The sequence below is a fragment of the Glandiceps talaboti genome, chromosome 7, assembly GCF_964340395.1.
Source record: "Glandiceps talaboti chromosome 7, keGlaTala1.1, whole genome shotgun sequence".
In the NCBI taxonomy this organism is placed as follows: Eukaryota; Metazoa; Hemichordata; class Enteropneusta; family Spengelidae; genus Glandiceps; species Glandiceps talaboti.
The window spans coordinates 3202061-3223106 of record NC_135555.1 but is presented as its reverse complement, the minus strand read 5'-3'; the positions used below and the strand labels follow the sequence as shown (position 1 = coordinate 3223106).

The 21046-nt window shown below is 37.4% G+C and overlaps 2 protein-coding genes across 2 annotated transcripts; both read left to right on the top strand.

The window, feature by feature from the left end:
• The first annotated feature begins 418 nt into the window (after positions 1-418).
• Positions 419-10333, top strand: LOC144437393 (neuronal acetylcholine receptor subunit beta-4-like). The gene is made up of 8 exons (XM_078126322.1): positions 419-428; positions 1172-1308; positions 3706-3750; positions 5743-5852; positions 6923-7358; positions 7525-7621; positions 8189-8384; positions 9266-10333. Exons 1-8 carry the CDS (start codon positions 419-421, stop codon positions 9627-9629), a joined length of 1395 nt encoding a protein of 464 aa, XP_077982448.1. The 3' UTR covers positions 9630-10333.
• Positions 10334-15780: 5447 nt separating this feature from the next.
• On the top strand, positions 15781-17936 carry LOC144437392 (uncharacterized). Its single transcript, XM_078126320.1, has 2 exons — positions 15781-16981; positions 17896-17936. The coding sequence occupies exons 1-2, from the start codon at positions 15781-15783 to the stop codon at positions 17934-17936; spliced, it is 1242 nt and encodes a 413-aa protein (XP_077982446.1).
• Positions 17937-21046: the final 3110 nt, after the last annotated feature.

Genomic DNA, 21046 nt, shown 5'->3' with positions numbered 1-21046 from the left:
GGTTCAATTTAATACATATGAGTCATATCAACAAGGTTTCAAAGTTTAAAGAACTGCTTTGCACACCATTCTTCGCTGATTTACAGACCTTACATAAATTGGTGCTGGTTAAAGATTATAACGAGATCTTTGTTAATCATAAAGCATTTCCTGGAAGTTCACGCTAAAATCGAAAAGAAATTGTGATAGTATTCATTCATTTTTCTATACTTGATAGTTGGGTATTTGGGTCTCCCCATCGTAATATTTCTCTGATACGTATTGGGTATTGTCAATCTCTCATTATGTAGTTTTATACTTTTATGGTTTACTTAACAAGTTATGGTCATCATATTCACAAACATCTTTCGCAATTTGTCACCGCATAAACGGGAGACGACTTCTTAGTCTTCCCCGAACATTCGGGGAAACGGTGAAGATGGGCCATTGTAAATCTACATATCTCGGGACAGTTTGTTCATGTTTCACATTTGCAATAAGATAGTAATACACTTTCAAAGGTGTCTTTAATATGTTAGTCTATGTTAGTCTTGAGCTAAAATAAAATTGATAAGTGGCATGGTGTGGTTATCAAAATCCTGAATATAAGCTTATTCTTTTAATAATATAAAAGAATAATATTTCCAAAATGTAAACGAATACGCTTTTATCATTAACAACTCCTTCAAAGTCTTTTATCATTTGACATTATCATGAGTGCCAGGGGACACTGGTGCCGTTGGTTCAACTAGCGGTACAAGACCGTACTAGAACTCGACCATGCAAATAACATTCGGGCAATGGCTTTTTCATTTCATTTAATTCCCCCACCGTACGCATCGAGAAGTGTACCTTATCTAAATTCAAAAGCGGAAAAAGTATTTCGTAAGGGAGAATGAAAAATTTCACTAGGGCAGTTTGTGTCATGAAACACTGTAAGCTGTTCTCTTTGACAACATTATCGAAATATACTAAATACCATCCCTTTCAACATACAACTATCATTAATTGAATGTACATAGTTAATTGTTTCGTGAAAATAAATATGTATGTTTTAAATAATCGATCTATCTGAGTCAGACTCTCCACTCATGAATAATTTGTAGGTATTATGTTAGCAAAATACAATAAAAATGATCCAGTCTTATAATATTTATAAAGCTAACATGTCTTTCCTTTCATCAATTATCAGTGAGCGGGAAAACAGATAAAGATTTAATAGAAAAGTTGTTTAATGCGAATTATTCGAAAACTGCTCGTCCTGTAAAGAATGCAACAGACGTCGTTGTGGTAGAGTTCGTCTACTATCTCATGAGGATAGTAAATGTGGTAAGTTATTTCAAGTTTATGGGGATGTTTTGAATGGGTTAGACTAATTTAATAGACTGATTTTTTTCTCTCAATGCACGCTTTGTTTTCTTTCAACTTTAACCTCAGATCACAGCTTTCACATTGTAATTTACAACAAAAAAAACCGCCAAGTTTGTGCATGTGGTCATCATTTCGGCTGTTACATATCTAATCAAATCACACCTATCTGAATAAACAAATCAGTAGTAGTATACACAGAAATCTTGAATATTTAGGACAGTTTTCGACAAACTTAACAAGCATCCGCGTATCCGTAGTTCACATCAGACAAACAACATGAATGTGTAACATGATAAACTTCGTGTAGAACCATTTGATAAGCATTCAGACTTCGGTCTTGGTTGTCTGAGATTAATGGAATTCTTTATTCAGTTATTGGTTTATGAGATACTATATTCAGTTTGACATGCATTGAAAATAACCATCATGGATTTTTTGAACATTTTTCATTATGAATATTGGTAGATGAGTTAAAGTACAAACATTGTGTGTATATATGGCATGCATACATGCTATGCAGAGAAATCCCCCCCCCCCCATTATAATGTGGACTTGAGGGGGGTCGGGTAGTACTTGGCGGGGGTCGGGGTAGTACTTGCCAGGAGATGTGTAGAGATGTATCCTAGTGGATTCAAACTACAGACTAAACTCTGCAAAGGTCCCAAAAAGGTAAAAAGCCAACATTTCACCTTGGAAAATCAAGCCAGTACATAAATGATAAAATGCAGTCAGACCATCGATCCTAAATAGCAAACCGCCAAAACGTTTGATTAAGTGCAATTTATTCGTTGCGGTATAGCATATTTAATTTGATCTGAAAATTGGTTTCCATGGGAGTACTTTGGTGGTAGGCCTACATCAAAAGTATTGTGTGACAGAGTTGTAAACCGCATTACTCATCGTCCATTATTGTTGGCTTGGTTGAACGTACTATATATATGATGTCCTGATCTACTACCAAACCAGAGTGACTAGACTATATCATGTATATTACGCGGCACGGTGATTTTTACGTCATGCACAATGTTTTATGTTACAAATTACACAAAACTAAATGAACGCACTGATAGAACGCAAACATATAATATGATAAAAAAAATTCTCACTGTGAACACAAATCAACATCACTGTCAGATGAAACAAGGACAATTCAAACATAAAATGTAACACTTTGACCGTGTGCGTGCGCTATGGTGTTTGTAATTTTTTTGTGTCATTGGAAACAAAACCATTGTGTTCGATGTAAAATACATCATGCAGCCTAAAAGAAAGTCTGTTGTCTCACTGGTTTGGTAGTATATTGTTGACATGTACAATTCAGATGGTATCGTACGGTCCGTGTAAGTCAAATATCAAATTCAACTAATTAGCCTTGCATATTTCTGAAATGAAACAATCGCAACGTAATTCTTGCAGAAATAAATAGTAGACCGCCCATTACATGATAACCACAACTAGTTATCTTAATGGCCTGATAAACTGGATTGCTTGTGAATAATATACGAAAGCTTTAGTTATTGTTTGGGTAATTTATCAGATTGTAGATGAAAATATACAAATGTGTGAAATACTAGCACTGTGGTTACACTGATAAGCATACAAAATTAATAAATATGATACAATATGTTATCAGACTGTTTTCATAAACTACCCTCAGTCTTTAGAGCTGCGACTTGATAGTCTATAGGAGCAATTACCCCACAAATTTGACATCAACTCCCAACCACCACTTTAGACATCAAATAGCGCTGAACACATTTATTAAGTAGCATAGAACGCATTTTTATAGACGACGGTCTGATTTTAGAGGCAGCTATTAAATGGCATGGTTCAGAATCTATCAGTATAGTGCAAAAGTTGACTTTACACTCCTTATGGATGATAAAATGAATACGGAACTTGCAATCCAGACTGAGCATGCTCAGACGCAAGGACTATGGGACTATTTGTGGTTATCGTAATACCTAATCTGGGGCTACTGATAAAATTAACCTCCCACAATTGTCAGGGTAACTATGAATTGATTATTTGTGGTTACAAATAATGTCTCAACATTGTTAACAATACTTGTTGTATGTTGTTGTATTTTATTTATTAATATATAATTATATACTAATTGATCAGTATTTATAATCACATTTCCCATGATGCAATATTCAACATGGCGGTTTGCAAGTTCCCTATTACAATGACCGATCGTAGCTGAGCTAAATCGGCAAGATAGGAATCGTATCAATTTTATACAGACATGTATTTACTTATTCATTTGTTTGGATATTCAACAATCAATTGATATACTTGGCGTTCCGACAAGACGGTCGATTGTTTGCCTTTTCTATGTCTTTTCATTCCCAGGACGAAAAACACCAAACACTGACAACAGTAGCAGGTCTTGTATTGGTAAGTTTATCACTAATAAGTAGAACTTAATAATTAATTCTCGATAATGTGACAGGAAAAGTCCAGTTTCAGTCTGTCTTTGCTGTATTGCTATCAACTTACATGTGATTTTGGGTGATAAAATAGCACCTACAAAACCTTACAACCTTGTAAATAAGCTTTACTGCAGTTGGTATGCGTTCGGCCATTTGAAACATTTCCTGGAAGGGCTTATGAAAAAACTTGTGGAGGGGGTAATTACATTTTTCGAGAAACAATTATTGCTTCTGTGATTAAATGCAAATGCAACAGTTAGTATTGCTTGGATGTAATTGGTCACTGAAAGAGTGTAAGCTTGTAACGCTTGGATGACATAATTGGTCACTCTGAAAGAGTGCAAGCCTGTAACACTTGCAATTGGATGACATAATTGGTCACTCTGAAAGAGTGCAAGCTTGTAACACTTGGGTGACATAATTGGTCACTCTGAAAGAGTGCAAGCTTGTAACACTTGGATGACATAATTGGTCACTCTGAAAGAGTGCAAGCTTGTAACACTTGGGTGACATAATTGGTCACTCTGAAAGAGTGCAAGCTTGTAACACTTGGGTGACATAATTGGTCACTCTGAAAGAGTGCAAGCCTGTAACACTTGCAATTGGATGACATAATTGGTCACTCTGAAAGAGTGCAAGCTTGTAACACTTGGGTGACATAATTGGTCACTCTGAAAGAGTGCAAGCTTGTAACACTTGGGTGACATAATTGGTCACTCTGAAAGAGTGCAAGCTTGTAACACTTGGGTGACATAATTGGTCACTCTGAAAGAGTGCAAGCCTGTAACACTTGCAATTGGATGACATAATTGGTCACTCTGAAAGAGTGCAAGCTTGTAACACTTGGGTGACATAATTGGTCACTCTGAAAGAGTGCAAGCCTGTAACACTTGCAATTGGATGACATAATTGGTCACTCTGAAAGAGTGCAAGCTTGTAACACTTGGGTGACATAATTGGTCACTCTGAAAGAGTGCAAGCTTGTAACACTTGGGTGACATAATTGGTCACTCTGAAAGAGTGCAAGCCTGTAACACTTGCAATTGGATGACATAATTGGTCACTCTGAAAGAGTGCAAGCTTGTAACACTTGGGTGACATAATTGGTCACTCTGAAAGAGTGCAAGCTTGTAACACTTGGGTGACATAATTGGTCACTCTGAAAGAGTGCAAGCCTGTAACACTTGCAATTGGATGACATAATTGGTCACTCTGAAAGAGTGTAAGCTTGTAACACTTGGGTGACATAATTGGTCACTCTGAAAGAGTGCAAGCCTGTAACACTTGCAATTGGATGACATAATTGGTCACTCTGAAAGAGTGCAAGCTTGTAACACTTGGGTGACATAATTGGTCACTCTGAAAGAGTGCAAGCTTGTAACACTAGGGTGACATAATTGGTCACTCTGAAAGAGTGCAAGCTTGTAACACTTGGGTGACATAATTGGTCACTCTGAAAGAGTGTAAGCTTGTAACACTTGGGTGACATAATTGGTCACTCTGAAAGAGTGCAAGCTTGTAACACTTGCAATTGGATGACATAATTGGTCACTCTGAAAGAGTGTAAGCTTGTAACACTTGGATGACATAATTGGTCACTGAAAGAGTGTAAGCTTGTAACGCTTGGATGACATAATCGGTCACTCTGAAAGAGTATGTGTGTGACACTTGGTTTTGGATGTTTTAACTATACAATAATCAAATGTGGGTTGCATTACATTTGGCTGCTCTTGTTTTCATACATTAACAGGGAAGGCGCCTTCCTCGTTAAAAACACAATGCAATAAGGGGTGGAACGGCGTTATTGGTTATGGCTTTATATGCAGTGTTATAGTTGCAGAAGCGTTGGACGCAACTTGCCACGGATTAAGACACTTCCGTTATTTGTTGCAGTGCCTTCGTCGGAAAGCACTTGCTCTATCATATACTATAACCTTTTTATCTTTCGTATTGTCAGAACTGGACAGATGTGAATTTGACATGGGACCCTGAGGAGTACGATAACGTTACAAAGCTATGGGTAAATTCGGATGATGTCTGGCTCCCAGATGTGGTATTGTGGAATAAGTAAGTTGTACTTTTTCATGTCACAACAATTGCCCATTTTAATATACAATCAAGATGCTTGTTAACACATGTGCAACGATTCAAATAGAGCCCATTTTAGACGAATCCAGGATGACAACCGAATATTGTGAGAAGATTGAAGAAAGATGATGAACCCCAGTTTTAAATTGTTTCAAAAGAACTATAATCAAGCTTCATATGGCCAAGTTTGGAGTGATTTAGAAAACTTCGACTTTAATTTTTACAGTCATTGATATTGTATCTGTCACCGATGCGGGTTCGGGAATTTCTCTCCCAACAGCACAATGATATCTGTCACTGAGGAGGGTCCAGGACTTTCTCTCCCAAGAACACAATGATATCTGTCACTGAGGCGGGTCCGGGACTTTCTCTACCAACAACACAATAATATATGTCACCGTGGCGGTGATATATGTCACCGAGGCGGGTCCGGGACTTTTTCAGTCTCCCAACAATCCATCACCCCTTCCAAAGCTACTATGGACATCCAAACTCATGCAGGGCAAAATTGTGATCACTGATGCCCTTCTGATGTCAAGAAGAGACACAGCTTCGACAGTCGTTGAATGAATTTACGATATTAGTTTGAATTTACATACAGATAATAATAATGAGAATTTGTAATGTGCCTTTCCTCCTGAGAGCTCAAGGCGCTGACAATTATTACCATCAAAGGCAGCACAACGGCCATTTAACTTCCTCAACTCCCTGGGGAGCATACAATCCATTGCAGCCTCTATAAGCGCATATGATTAAAGCATTCACATCGCAACCTCTATCCTACCAGGTCCCCAATTATACAGCTCGGATGACCTAGGCACAATCATGGTTCTCGTGCCCAAGGACTTCAGCCATTCAGAAACAAGCGGCAGCGATGGGGCTCGAATCTACAAATTCCAAACTGGCCACGCTAACCATTCACTCATCATGGAGCCATGATAAATCTTGGATGGGCCTCCTCCAACATATATGATTTACGTGAGACGTAAACAACTAAACCAACAATTTAATTATCTGAATATAAACTCTCTTTCTGTTTTGGCTTTCAGTGCTGACAGTGACAGTGGGAGTAATTTCATGTCGCAGACCACAGTTATCTTAGAGCCACACGGAATGGTCACATACGATGCAATGGTAATTCTGAAAAGTTTTTGTGCCATCGAGTTCTTTAAATTCCCGATGGATGAACAATATTGTGACTTCCAATTTGGTCCATGGCGTACTAACAATGACTATATCAATTTCATATTCCACGACCAAGGCGAAATTGCAGACGACATCCCACAGGCGGGAGAATGGAAAGTAGATAACATTAAAACAAGTAACGTGGGGAAAGAACACAACCAAACGATGGATAAGATAATTATGACTATACTCTTGAAAAGACAACCTCTGTTCTATGTAGTCAATCTAATTATACCCTGCCTCATCATCTTTGCATTGACATTGCTAGGATTTAGTCTACCATGTGATTCTGGAGAAAAGGTGGGTCGTTTTCCTTTGTATTCATTTGTAATTGGCTTCTTGATTCGTAAGCTTATTTGACAGCTAGTAGTAGTGTCACTAGGTATTAAAGCAGAGATAGAAATTCCCTGATAAATTATACACATTGCGATCTAACACACATTTTTCAAATACATTTATGTATTAGATTGGTCTCAGTATAACAATCCTTTTATCGATGGCTGTTTTTCTGACCATGTCGGGTGATATGATGCCTCCAACGGCGAAAGATGTGCCCATTATATGTAAGTATACAGTCAACCAAACGTTGAAGATTCCGAGTTTTGCTTCACAGTATAATCCTAAGCACAGAACAAGTCTTTTAAATGTGTGTGAGGCAAATATGTGTCGGCAGGAGAAAAGGACAGACAAACACAATTGGATAGAGGATACGCCATCTAAACTTAGTCTTAGGCTGCAGGGTCTAAGGATGATTATTATGAATGCAAAACTGTTCAGTGGTAATTTCGTCCGACCAGTTTTAATCCATGCAACGTCAAGATCGGGCTAGGATGGTCACTGTGATGTGAAACATTTGTGTGTCGATGTGCAAACTCAATTCTTCTTTCTTCCATCCCCTATGAAATCACATTTAGGACATAATGTGGGTATGTAGTATGAGAAAGAGAGATATATTTGTGTGTGTGTGTGTGTGTGTGTGTGTGTGTGTGTGTGTGTGTGTGTGTGTGTGTGTGTGTGTGTGTGTGTGTGTGTGAAACTATCGTGGTCTGTATTTGTTTAAATAGTACGGAAATCAAACTGTCCACAAACCAAGGAAGGACAGAACCTAACCCCACTATTATAATTTTCAGCTCAATTCCTCATTTTCACGATGGTTCTTGTGGCCACTTCTACGGGCATGAATGTGATTGTTTTGAAGTTCTGGCATCATGGTCCAGACCACAATGATGTGCCAACATGGCTACGCAAGATAACTATGAACAAATATGTGTTGAATGTTCTGTGTATGAAAGAGCAGTTTGGAGAACATGAGCAGCCTGCAGGTAGGTGTATTTCGTTTACAAGTAACACATGGGTTATGAATGTCGGTGACTGTTTGAGGTGAAATGTCGGTGACTGTTTGAGGGCCCTGGGGAAGACTAGCTTTTAGCTAACCAGGTTATCTGTATGATTTTTAACCCTCTTTAAATAAAATTTAAATAAAAAAAAATAAAAAAACCTGTTTAGTTAGTCTGAAGGAGTCTTCAGTTGGTGTATATCATGAGCCTCAAAAACGATCATGCAAGACGCAAAATAGTGCATTGTTATTAGTGTGGTCTCCTGCGCTTTCTTCTGGCTTATCAGTTTTAACAGTAACGTGTGTACAATTACATACGAGAATTTTTAACAAGTTTTGCACACTGCAAGTACAAGTTCTATGATTAAATCGAAAATAAATACGTAATAGTATTTGAAAAGGGAAACGCCACTCCATGCAATACAGGCATTTTCATGAACTTTGGGTTCTTGAGAGTCGTGTCATGGTTTTACACCACCTACATTACGCCACCTACATTACACCACCTACATTACACCACCTACATTACGCCACCTACATTACACCACCTACATTACACCACCTACATTACGAGCGATTTCAAAGAAACCTTAAAGTGAATTTGTCCTCCACTTGAGGATCTTTGCTGTGGGTCACATTGCCTCATGGGAGTCAGCAGAAATGTTTTTTTTTTTTTAAATTTCATGTCTAAGTGATTCATATCCCAAAGCTCATTACATTGTAATTTGTCAACCTCACAGAGAACGCCGATGATTAGAACAAATTCCAGTGTGACCTTATCACTTGGCGTGATGACAAAGTACACGACATAACTTTGTTATTTTCTCCTTTACACGTTTACGTAATTAGGCCTGCAACTAGAAGATCTCAGTGAAGAACCAGTTGTCCGAAGCAACGTTGTGGTGGTGGATCCATTGGGCAACAAAGTCGTGTACACTCTGGACAACGACGCCATCAAAAGACTATCACCACCCCAAGCGAGATCAGACCAGAATACCCAAACAAGCAATGACACCGCCAGCGTTGTCAATGAATTGAAAAAGATTCAGAGGAGTCTTGACTTTCTGGTTCGAAGGTGTGAGAATGAGGATCATGAAAATGACGTCAGCACTGAGTGGAAACAGGTGGCATGTGTAATTGACAGGTTATTCTTGTGGTTTTTCATTGCTTTCTCACTGGCAATGTTTATGGCATTAGCCATACAGATGCTACAGGAAATTCAAACAAATGGGTGAAAATAAAAATCCTCATATCATAGCTTGGCATAGGTTCTTGGGACGAAATTTATTGCATATAGTGTAGTTTAACGTCGTAAAGTACTACCAATACACTGATACGTGCTACTGGTAGATATTACATCTAAGTAAGATGATGTATTCTTGATGAAGTTATTATGTTATTGACGCCATAATAACAAAAAAATTAAAATTAATCTACAACACATTTTAACAGATAGAGTATGTTGATATTTAGATATTTCAAAGAGGGTATACATATTTCTATCTGGTTATTGAACCCTGTTTGCATTTTACGACAAACTACTTTCATTTTGTAAATAAAAAATTACTGAATGTTAAGATAAACACAAAGCGATTTAGAATGCCCGACGTTTTGATATTTCGTTAACAGAAAGGTTGTTGATGTCAACAGGGTGAGCGAGCTGAGTATAAATAAGAGATGTAGGTTACATACAATACACTTGTAGAGCACTGACATCAAAAGTTGTGGCTTTATATTTGATGTTTAGACTTTAAATGATTGAAATCGTCTGACAAAATTGGATGATCAATGTCATTTGCTGGATGTGGGAAGTTTTATAAATGTACATCTTTTGTAAATTTGTTAGCCAACTAGAGATTATATTCGAAATACTCTAAAATATTCATTGACATTGTTATGCTAAGTAAACTTTCAATATTTAGTTTCTTTTCACTGGGCACGAAATAGTCACTGTTCAATAATATTTGAATTATTTATTTGAAAAATTAAATACACTAACTCTTAGATAGTGATTGAGTAGTGAATCATCCAATATCTAGCTTATCAAAGCGTAAATGATGTTAGCTAGTCTAATGTGTTTGTTTATTGGGTACCCCTCGGTTTTATTTTATATTAGGAATCATAGATATAGAAATAAACTTACAGACTCTGTCGACCCTTAGGAAGAGATATTAGAAGGGGAACTCTCTTATGTGATTGTGGTGCATTCATTTCTACAATAACATCGTTGTTTCCTAACGATTTTTCGACCACCGGTGTATGACTCTGTGCTGGGAATATCAAAAATGGGGGAGCACTATTTGTAGTAAAGGAGAAAGCAATGAAATTCCTGTGAATAGATCTGTCAATCACACTTCTCATCTGTCCTGCAAATTGCTACACATGTTAAGGCAGTTCAGTTTGATAGGTACATTGAATTAAGATGTACACCGAGTTCCTCTCTTGAAACTTTTACAGATATATCTTGCATGCATAAATGTACTCACCTCTCTTTATCTCTCAATCTGCTGTCTCTTCTAAGTAACGTACTTTGTGTGTGTTGTCGTCTCCTCAACTACATCCCTCGTCCTCGTCATTGCCCATAGACAGTTGCCTTTTGTGTGTGTGTGTGACAATTCTTGTACTGTACATATAATACAATACGTCGGTAATTCCCTTACGCTGTGCCTATCTCTCGTGAGTTGTTGTGTATCAACTGTAACTCTGGTTGTTCTACCTAATTTTTCCTCTAAATATCACACTGTCTATTCTGAAATCAAGAGAGGAGGTCGTTATTGAGCGACTCTGTACACAGATTGATTCTATTAACCCGAACTGTCTAGCAAAGCAAAACAAGTTGTGTATTGTATTTTGTTACCACGAAGAAGTGAACGGTAATATGTAGTAAGTTGAAGAATGTGTGGTGTAATGACTTCACTCTGCAGTCTTAACATTACTCTTGTGTTCTAGTAAAGTGAAATGTTACTGTCTCGTGTTTAATTTCTCTAAACATGTTTGATGTATTACCGGATACTGAGAAAGTATTGTGAGTAGAATGTACATTGCAGGTTAGGTTGAAGACAGCAGTTATTTACCAGACCAATATAGAAGCAGTGTTTGTATGTTTTTTATCAGAAAATGTTAGGAAATTCATAGACATTTTCGGGGAACATGCCCGGATGGCGCTAAAATAAGTGGGTTTCTTTTTTTCGCTCTGTGTAAATAAGAAATTCCAAATATATGTGATTGGAACTATAGGTAAGTCTGTCAATAACAGGCGTTTGCTTGTGTGATAAATCGTAGGTTAGCATGAACATTTAGTTGCGATTGTATGTTTATGATATTTCAATATACAGTGATTTTATCTTTGAAATGCCTACCATGGTTGAAAGCATATAGGATAAAATGAATGACGGTTTTTTTAAGACACGTTTCAAAATTTTCAACACCAGAAAAACATAAAGTAATCTATGTGTTCTTTATGAAGGAAGTATAATTATTGTAGATAAGGTTACACGTATTTACAAATTTTGCAAGAGCAACACCCGTTGACCTCAGAAAAGTCATCATGCAGTGTACATGTTATGCAGTCTTCTATTTTGTGTTATAGACACGGCTCTCAGCGTCAGTTCTTCACAACATCACACTTTCTGTGGTTAAAAGAAACTATTGACATGTCTGTTTTCACACACAAGTGTTTGATGATGACCAAATTATTGAAATTCTTATTTTAATTTCTAGTCCGAATGACACGCATCGTTCTATATATTGCAATTAAGGTGTGAATTACGACTTTCATAATTTACGGTTAGAGAAAGACGATACAGGCATTAGCGAATGATTGGCTGATTTGTTGTATATTTCTAGTAGCCCATTGTTACAGAAAACGATAGTAAGTACATCTAGCTATCATCTTTCTTTCAGTTGTAACGTACCATCACACTCTCCAATAACGTCACCATATTCCTTAACAATGCAACTCTTTACAACTACCGTCTGGAGGCGACCTGGTGTCAGACAACTCGAGTAGTCTAGGACTAGAGCAGTTTCTTTTTTCATTGGATAGAATAACAATTGAATCCTTTTCATTTCTTTTACATGTACGTGGTAAGTTGTTCGTTTAAGAGAGTGTCGGCATTTTGTCCGTGGGTATTGCAGGAATTCCCGTCACTTGTTATTTTTTGTCCTGTGTCGTAGACTATTTGTGTTTTATAAACTAGAAGTACTTGGATATACGATATTTGGATGTCTCAAGTGTAGTATAGAATGTCTAAGTCATGCATCATAACTTGACTATTTTCAGGTAATTTTCATTAGGAAAGTAAGAATCGGATCTATTCGCTTGCATATGGACTTGCCCGGGAAATCACAAATATCCCTCCGTTAAGTGCAAGTGCTAAGCGATATTTCATTCTTAAAGGGCTTAAGGTACTGTCATTATTTACGGCAGGGAAAGGGAGGGGGGTCAAGGGAAGAATAGGAATTGCTGTGACCCCCCCCCCCGCCTCACTGGGAGAAATTTGAGTAACCCTTCCCCCTCTTTACACAGAAATTTTAAGTGTATGTATATATATATATATATATATATATATATATATATATATATATATATATATATATATATATATATATATATATATATATATATATATATATATATATATATATATATATATATATATATATATTATTATTACCTTCAGTCTTGACTTTTTAGGGAAAGGCAGCATTGCACTTTGTATTTGAGTAACTCCTTTTAGCTTTGTATTTTTTGAGTGGCTCCTCTCTCATATACGTATTGTAGGATTTCATTTAATAATTATATACTGAGATATGTAAAACTATTATAATATGGCATTTGTAATAAACTGTAAGGAAGAACTAGAAGTCGGACTGGAGTGGATTTAGGAACTAGATTTGAACTGGGCTTAGCCTGACTGGAACTAGATTGGAACTATTGAAAACCAGTCTAAGATCTGAGCTCGACTTCTGGGAAGTAACTTTGGCTTAACAAGTCTTAGAGTTGATCTTAACGTTTGATTGATCCTGAAGCCATGTATAGAATTGGCTGTGTTATTAGTGTATAAGAGTTACTAGTCAAAAGTAAAGTAGACACTGATTGTCGAGTAACAGTACTGTAATGTTATCTATAAATATAATGTTATTTCATTCCATCATCTCGGTAGCACTGTATGTTTTATCCTGAATGAGTGTTGAGATGAATCCCTGTTAAAATATTTCAAAAACATAGTTTAAATGCTGTTGGACATGGAAAAGGAGACCAGTCACTGAACTTAAACCCACTGCTGCCACCACATTGCATGTTTTATAGGCATTGGTTATTTCCCAACTACCACCACAGTAAATTTGTGTGAGACACTGCATTAATCAGTACCTGTTTTTGAATCTCATTGGTTCAGCTAAAGGCCAGAAGTTAACTTCCAAACACTAGATGGGCACACTCCCAACATTGTTGGGACCGAGGTCAACATTTCTACAATCTTACCATACGACCTAATACCTTACCCAACTGTTCTCCTAACATCACATCAATTATTTCACTATATGATTATCAGCAGCGATTTGGCGATATGGGCCGATATTATGTACCTAACCCTAACCCTATGCCATAATTTAAGGCAACTTTGAGCTGTTCATTAGCATGGTTACAAGGATGCTATCATGACTAAAAGTCAAACCTGTTTTGAGCACCTCATATCAATAGGTAATAAGAATGACATGCATATTGTCAACAATCAAAATAAATGTTAATTTTTGATGGGGTCAACAAGTGTGTCTATATGCCCTATGCATTAACATACAGGGAAAGGAAATTAATTTCAGCTCAATTACTAAATGCGTTATTTTTGTTTCAATCATTTATATACCTCACTATGTAAAGTACTCTCTATCCCGGATGCTACCAGCCATATTGCATGGGGTTTTGTACATAGAATGTCTGCATAAAACCATAAAGTAAGGCAACTTTGGACTGTTCATTACCATGGTTACAAGGATGCTATGGTAAAAGTGAAACATGTTTTGAGCACTTCATATGAATAGGTAACATTGTCAACAAATAAAAACAAAATTCCACCAGTACTGAGTAAGCTCCCCTTAAATATGAACAAATTTAACGCTATATTTCAACACAGACAATGTTCCTGGTCTGTGATTGCAACCACAATAGTCTGTATGTGCCATGTGGATGAAAACGAAAGGGCAAAAAGAGTACCCTCGCCAAACTTGGCCACAGGCACTTGAACCGATGTCTATGAAAATATGAATAAAATAAATATGTATACACCTCTATTGTAACTCATTACTCATTTTTTTTTTTTTTATTTTCACCAAAAAGAATGACAGAACTTAGACTGGGAAAATGTACATGACAAAAAATATAATTTAGTATTGCATGGTCACCCTCCCTGGTGAGGGCCATGGAAATAGTTCAGTGGAACTAGTCTTAATCCAATGGCCCAGACACACAACTTGTGTCAGTGCCTATCTTTGAATGTAACATAAGAGCATATATATTGAATATGTTGATAGTATCTACTAGTGTATGGATTCAAAGATAGACACTGACACAATAGGGATGTCTTATTTATGCACGAGTCAATGTAATGCCCGAGGGACCCCACCTCGGGCAATACGGGACAAATGTGGGGGATTAGACCGTGTTTGCCATGAAACAATGCCCGAGGGGGTGGGGCAATTGCCTCATATTGACCTCCCTAGTCATTTTCACGGACGTAAAAGAGTGGTTATGTGTCAGTCAAAATTTCTGAATGCCCCACCCATTGGGGTGTGGGAAATGTTGGGAGTTTTACTTGTTTTAGGTGGGGATTTTCCAGAATGTCTTGCCCCAGGGGGTGGGACATTTGACAAATTTTATACGACTAATTTCCAAATCCCCCACTATATGACCCGAGGTGGGGAGGGTGGGGGTTGACATTGACTCGTGCATTATCTTTTCGTAGAGTATCGGTTCTTGAAATTGAAAGTGCCTGTGATGTATGCCTACTCGAGTTCTGGTCACATCCCACACCACGTGTCAGTCAAAAGAAGACTTTAAACTCCTCATGAAGGTAAGGTGAACTTACCTTGTAACCGCCACCTTTCTTACAATTCCTTAAACTCTCATTTTTTACGTGTTTCGCCTTCTTTGCTTTCGTTATCTTGTCGTCTGCTACACGACCTTTAACTTTAAGGTCATTTGGTGACAGTACAGCTGCGCCTGCGCAGATAACAGCTGATCAGAACAACTCTGATCAGACGTCTTGCCACGTAGATTGATTCGACATCATGAAAGCTGTTTGGATGATATCGCGTGACCTCACACGGAAGAGTACCAAAACAATTTACGTTTGTATTGGTATATTAGTATGTTTACTAGTTTTAGGTATGGTCAATGCTACAAGAGAAGAAGCAGAAATAGTAACGGAAGAAACCCGGAAGTTGCACAGGAACTCACATGTTTTGGTCTTTGGTGGAAATGGCTTCATTGGAGCTGAAACCGTGGTCGCGCTAATATCAGAAGGTTATACAGTAGCAATAGTGAACCGTGGTAACTGGTATTGGGATTCAGAGACAAGGGTAAAACCATTTGTAACTCATGTCATGTGTGATCGAAATATTGACTTACTTCGGTGTGATCCATTGACTACTTTAATCAAGGAGGTCGGACATTTTGATTTCGTTGTCGACTTCAGCGCTTACAACGGCTATCAAATGGAATCTGCCGTGCGAGCTCTGGCAGGAAAAGTTGGGTTATATATCTACATTAGTACAGATTCCGTCTATGAAGTTTGCACAACGAAAAAACACAAAGGCAAGACCAAAGAAACCGACGCTGTCCGTCCATCTTCGTCTATTCGACAAACCACCCTTAACCAGCAGGATAACTATGGACATGAAAAGTTAAGTGGGGAAGAGGTTCTCCGTCAGTATCGAGAAACAGGTGGTTTCCCGTATGTGTTTCTTCGACTTCCTGACGTCGTTGGTCCAAGGGATTCGACACATAGATGGTGGTTCTACCAATTGTGGATTCGAACGTTTGATGCAATTGGTACACCTCTTCATGTTCCTGGACAACTGAGTGACTTGCCACTGTGTTTCGTTCATGTTGAAGACGTCGCCAAGGTGGTTTTAGAAATCGCTCAGGCAGGAGATAAAGTATATGATGAAGCATTCAATATTGCCTTTGATGAAACACCTACCTTAGTACACGTACTCAAAGACATGGCTACAGCCATGGGAATAAAAAATGTTTTATTTGACAGCGCTGATTTAGGAAATAAATTACACCTCTTTCCATCCGTAAAAAGAGGAGCTGTAGATAACTCCAAGATCAAAGACTTTGTGTCATGGAGACCATTACCATGGAAAGCAGCTGTAGAGAAAACAGTCACTTTCTATGAGGAAGCAATGAAGTTGGAGACTTTCCCACAAGAGATCTATGATTTGATAAATCGGTTCACTTCAGTTGCAGTTCTCATCAGTGATTCCAAATTAAAATATTTTGTGCAAAGGGTTGTTGAATTTTATGGTCCACATCTACATGATTATTTCCAGAGTAGTGATTTTGATGAAAACATTACAAAAGGTAAAACCATTTATTATGTTACAAATTAAAGTAAATAATTGTGTATCAGCTGCAATAACAAAGGTGTAGATAAGTTCTCTAAAAATGACTGCATCACATCCTTGTGTCAGTATGGCAATCAAATAGAAGTCAAGCAGACAAGGACATTACAAAACTTTGGAATACAGGAAAGAAGAAAAATATCATTAAACTTTCACAACTAGGATACAAAACAAAATTGTTGGAGGCCAAACTGTACAAAGATGGTAAATTTGCAGGGCTCAAAATACCCAGATGCACCCACCATGCACTGTACAAGGATGGTAAATTTGCAAGGCTCAAAATACCCAGATGCACCCACCATACACTGTACAAGGATGGTAAATTTGCAGGGCTCAAAATACCCAGATGCACCCACCATACACTGTACATCTTCATATTCCCTGTGTAGGTAGATTTCACAACAAAAGGTGCTCAGCATGCTGCTTGCATGTTTCCTGATGTACAATAATTTATCGTGTTTAATTCCTAAATCAAACGTTTCATCAAAACTGCAGTGTTGACAAAGTTTGATATATACATAATACTTTTAATGTAATACATCTTAAGCTGCACTAGCTGCAACAGGAACATTTTTTAAAACCATTTTGGTAGTCTATTTGATTTACTCATCATATAAATGATTTTTAGCTGTACACAAAATACAGTACAATAAATCCAATCAAATTTGTCTTTGGGTCTGCATACTAAACTAGACAATCATGGATAAAGTAGATCTCCAAATAATAAATACAATGTCCAATTGTTTTTTTTTAAAACCACTTTTCAGCAAATGTATTGTTAGTTGTCTGATTGAAAATTAATATGCAAATTACAGCTAGTGCAGCATTAAATAACAACTATTCATTTCTATTCTTGTTTTTATTACTTTCCAGATTATTTGATGGCTGGTATTAAAGCAAGACAAGAACTGTGACAGATGAGTGAAAAGCAAACAAATCACATCACTTCACTATTCACAGACAGAAAGTGCCTGCTATTGCCTCTGGACGAGTGGAATTTAGATAGGAAATCAGTGTAACATAAGTCATCAGATGACAAAACCATACAAAGTTGTACACATAATATACATACTGGAATAATATTCAATGTTGTAAACAACAAAAAATTGTTGGAATTTGTCATTCTGATGGGGATTGTCAACCAAGACAGATCAAAGCTCAATGCTAAAAACTTTGAAATGCTTGTGCATTGTAAAGTATTAAAATCAACAAAAAGTTGTATGATGAATGTGATTTCCTAATAGAGAACCAATTTAAAACATAGGCCATTTCATGGGAAATCAAAGTCATTGACACCAACCATATGAGCAGAAAATCTCTGCCTATCTTCTCTGCATTGCAAGAATTTAAATTGTTAATACTTTGATCCATACACCCTTTGATACAGGTTCTAAGTGAAATCTAACTGATCCTAAGTAAAACCACAGACCACAGCCTATGGCAAAACAAAGACACTATGTTGAATAAACTCCTTATTTCCAGACCACATCCAAAGGGCGCCCTCAATGGTGCCATCAGCATAGAGACTATGAATATTTTGTTGGATTGAAACAATATGAAATGCTGCAAAACATTATTTTATCTGATTGAGGCTTGAATTCTAACAAGTTTTAGGGCTTTCTTTTAAAGGAAACTGCAGGGTCAAACTGAATCCAATTGGTAATGTTTTGTACAATTATTTTGAGTATGGACTGCAAATTACAAAGTTAGCAGCTGCTTCACACCACTTGAAATAATCCCACACAACACTGAGGCCAGCTGAGAGAACAAAGAGTAAGATCAGAACATTGTTTATTTCCCATAATTCCTAGTCTGAGTGCACAGCAAATTTCCCATAATGCCTAGTCTGTGTGCACAGCAAATTTCCCATAATTCCTAGTCTGATGCACAGCAAATTTCCCATAATTCCTAGTCTGAGTGCACAGCAAATTTCCCATAATGCCTAGTCTGAGTGCACAGCAAATTTCCCATAATGCCTAGTCTGAGTGCACAGCAAATTTCCCATAATTCCTAGTCTGAGTGCACAGCAAATTTCCTAGTCTGAGTGCACAGCAAACACTTTTTTTTAGAGAGGTCATGTTACTTGCACAACTATTCATACCGGTATATAACTGCGTAGATTGCCATACTGGAATTCTGCAAGGTGTACCTTCTTCAACAGAGAAAATGAATGGTGTGTGCATGTGCTGATGACAATATTTTAGATGGCAACTTTAGTTTTGTAATTTTCTATAAATTATAACAAATAAACTTATGAAAGCTGTACTTTCCCCTTGTTTATTAATGAATGAAACTGAAAACATGCAGGTTCTTCTAAGGCCTAACAAAAAAGGTGAGTGGTTCCGATTATGCTCAATTTTAGAATAGGTGGGGTAGGTAGATATTTTATTTTATTTTTTTTTTCATGTGGGAGTGTCTAGTTCAGGTAGTTATGTTTTCCATATGGTCTCTGTGTTATTGGTTTCTTCCGATCAGATGTACAGCCATTACAGATTGAAAGAACAATTTTATGTTTATCTTTTTTAAGTTGATATCAGTTGCCACATCCACCATTTCTTGTGAGACTTCACAATTTTCATGATTTTATTTATTTTTTCTCAAATATGTAAAAGACACTTAGGGTTGGCAGTGAAAAACTAGGTGGGGTCGGGTAACCGGAACCAAACAACTTTTTTTTATTAGGCCCAAGGGTTTCATTATACCAATGTATGGTAATGTTCATAAACCATCAAATGACTGAACTTGCTGGTCAGTCACACATACAGGCCTGTATGCATTTTATTAATAACTTACCTTCAGTTTTAATGTCCATAGTTTAGCACAAATATCTTCAACTTTACAAATTCAAAGGTGCAGCTTCAGATTTCATTTGTGCCACTGCTACAGTGTATCAATCAACCAACTTTAGAATCATTGCCTCATAGTCATCTATCTAGCTGTACCTCTACTTGGCCAAAAAAAAAATTTGCTGTCTAGTTGGTCTCAAAAAAAAATTTGCTGTCATTGTGGTTGAAAAAAAGTTTGTTGTTGGTCCAACCCCCCCCCCCCCCCCCCAACCCCCCCATATTACCATTCAAATTTTGGTTTCAGATTTTACAACTGACTCCAAGGACGAGTATATCGTAACAATGGTGGCACTGGTAACATTATCCTAGGGAGTCTAAAATCCACAGATGTAGTGATCATGATGGTGTTGGCACACATGTAATGACCATGGTAGGATTGACATAGTGATGGAATGACCATGGTAGGATTGGCATTAGGTGATGTAATGACCATGGTACGATTGGCATTCAGTGATGTTACATGACCATGGTACGATTGGCATTCAGTGATGTAATGACCATGGTAGGATTGGCATTTAGTGGTGTAATGACCATGGTAGGATTGGCATTCAGTGATGTAATGAGCATGGTAGGATATTGGCATTCAGTGATGTAATGACCATGGTAGGATTGGCATTCAGTGATGTAATGACCATGGTAGGATTGGCATTCAGTGATGTTACATGACCATGGTACGATTGGCATTCAGTGATGTTACATGACCATGGTACGATTGGCATTCAGTGATGTAATGACCATGGTAGGATTGGCATTCAGTGATGTAATGAGCATGGTAGGATATTGGCATTCAGTGATGTAATGACCATGGTAGGATTGGCATTCAGTGATGAAATGACCACGGTAGGATTGGCATTCAGTGATGTAATGACCATGGTAGGATTGGCATACAGTGGTGTAATGACCATGGTAGGGTTGACATACAGTGATGTAATGACCATGGTAGGATTGGCATTTTAATAGTGGTGTAATGACTATGGTAGGATTGGCATTTAGTGGTGTAATGGCCATGCATGTAATGACCATGGTAGGGTTGACATTTAGTGATGTACCGGTAATGACCATGGTAAGATTGGCATTTAGCAATGTAATGACCATGTACCATGAGTTGAGTTTGCATTGTAATGAAATGAAAGGGTAATAGCATTCTGTAATGTAATGACCATAATCAATTTAGTATT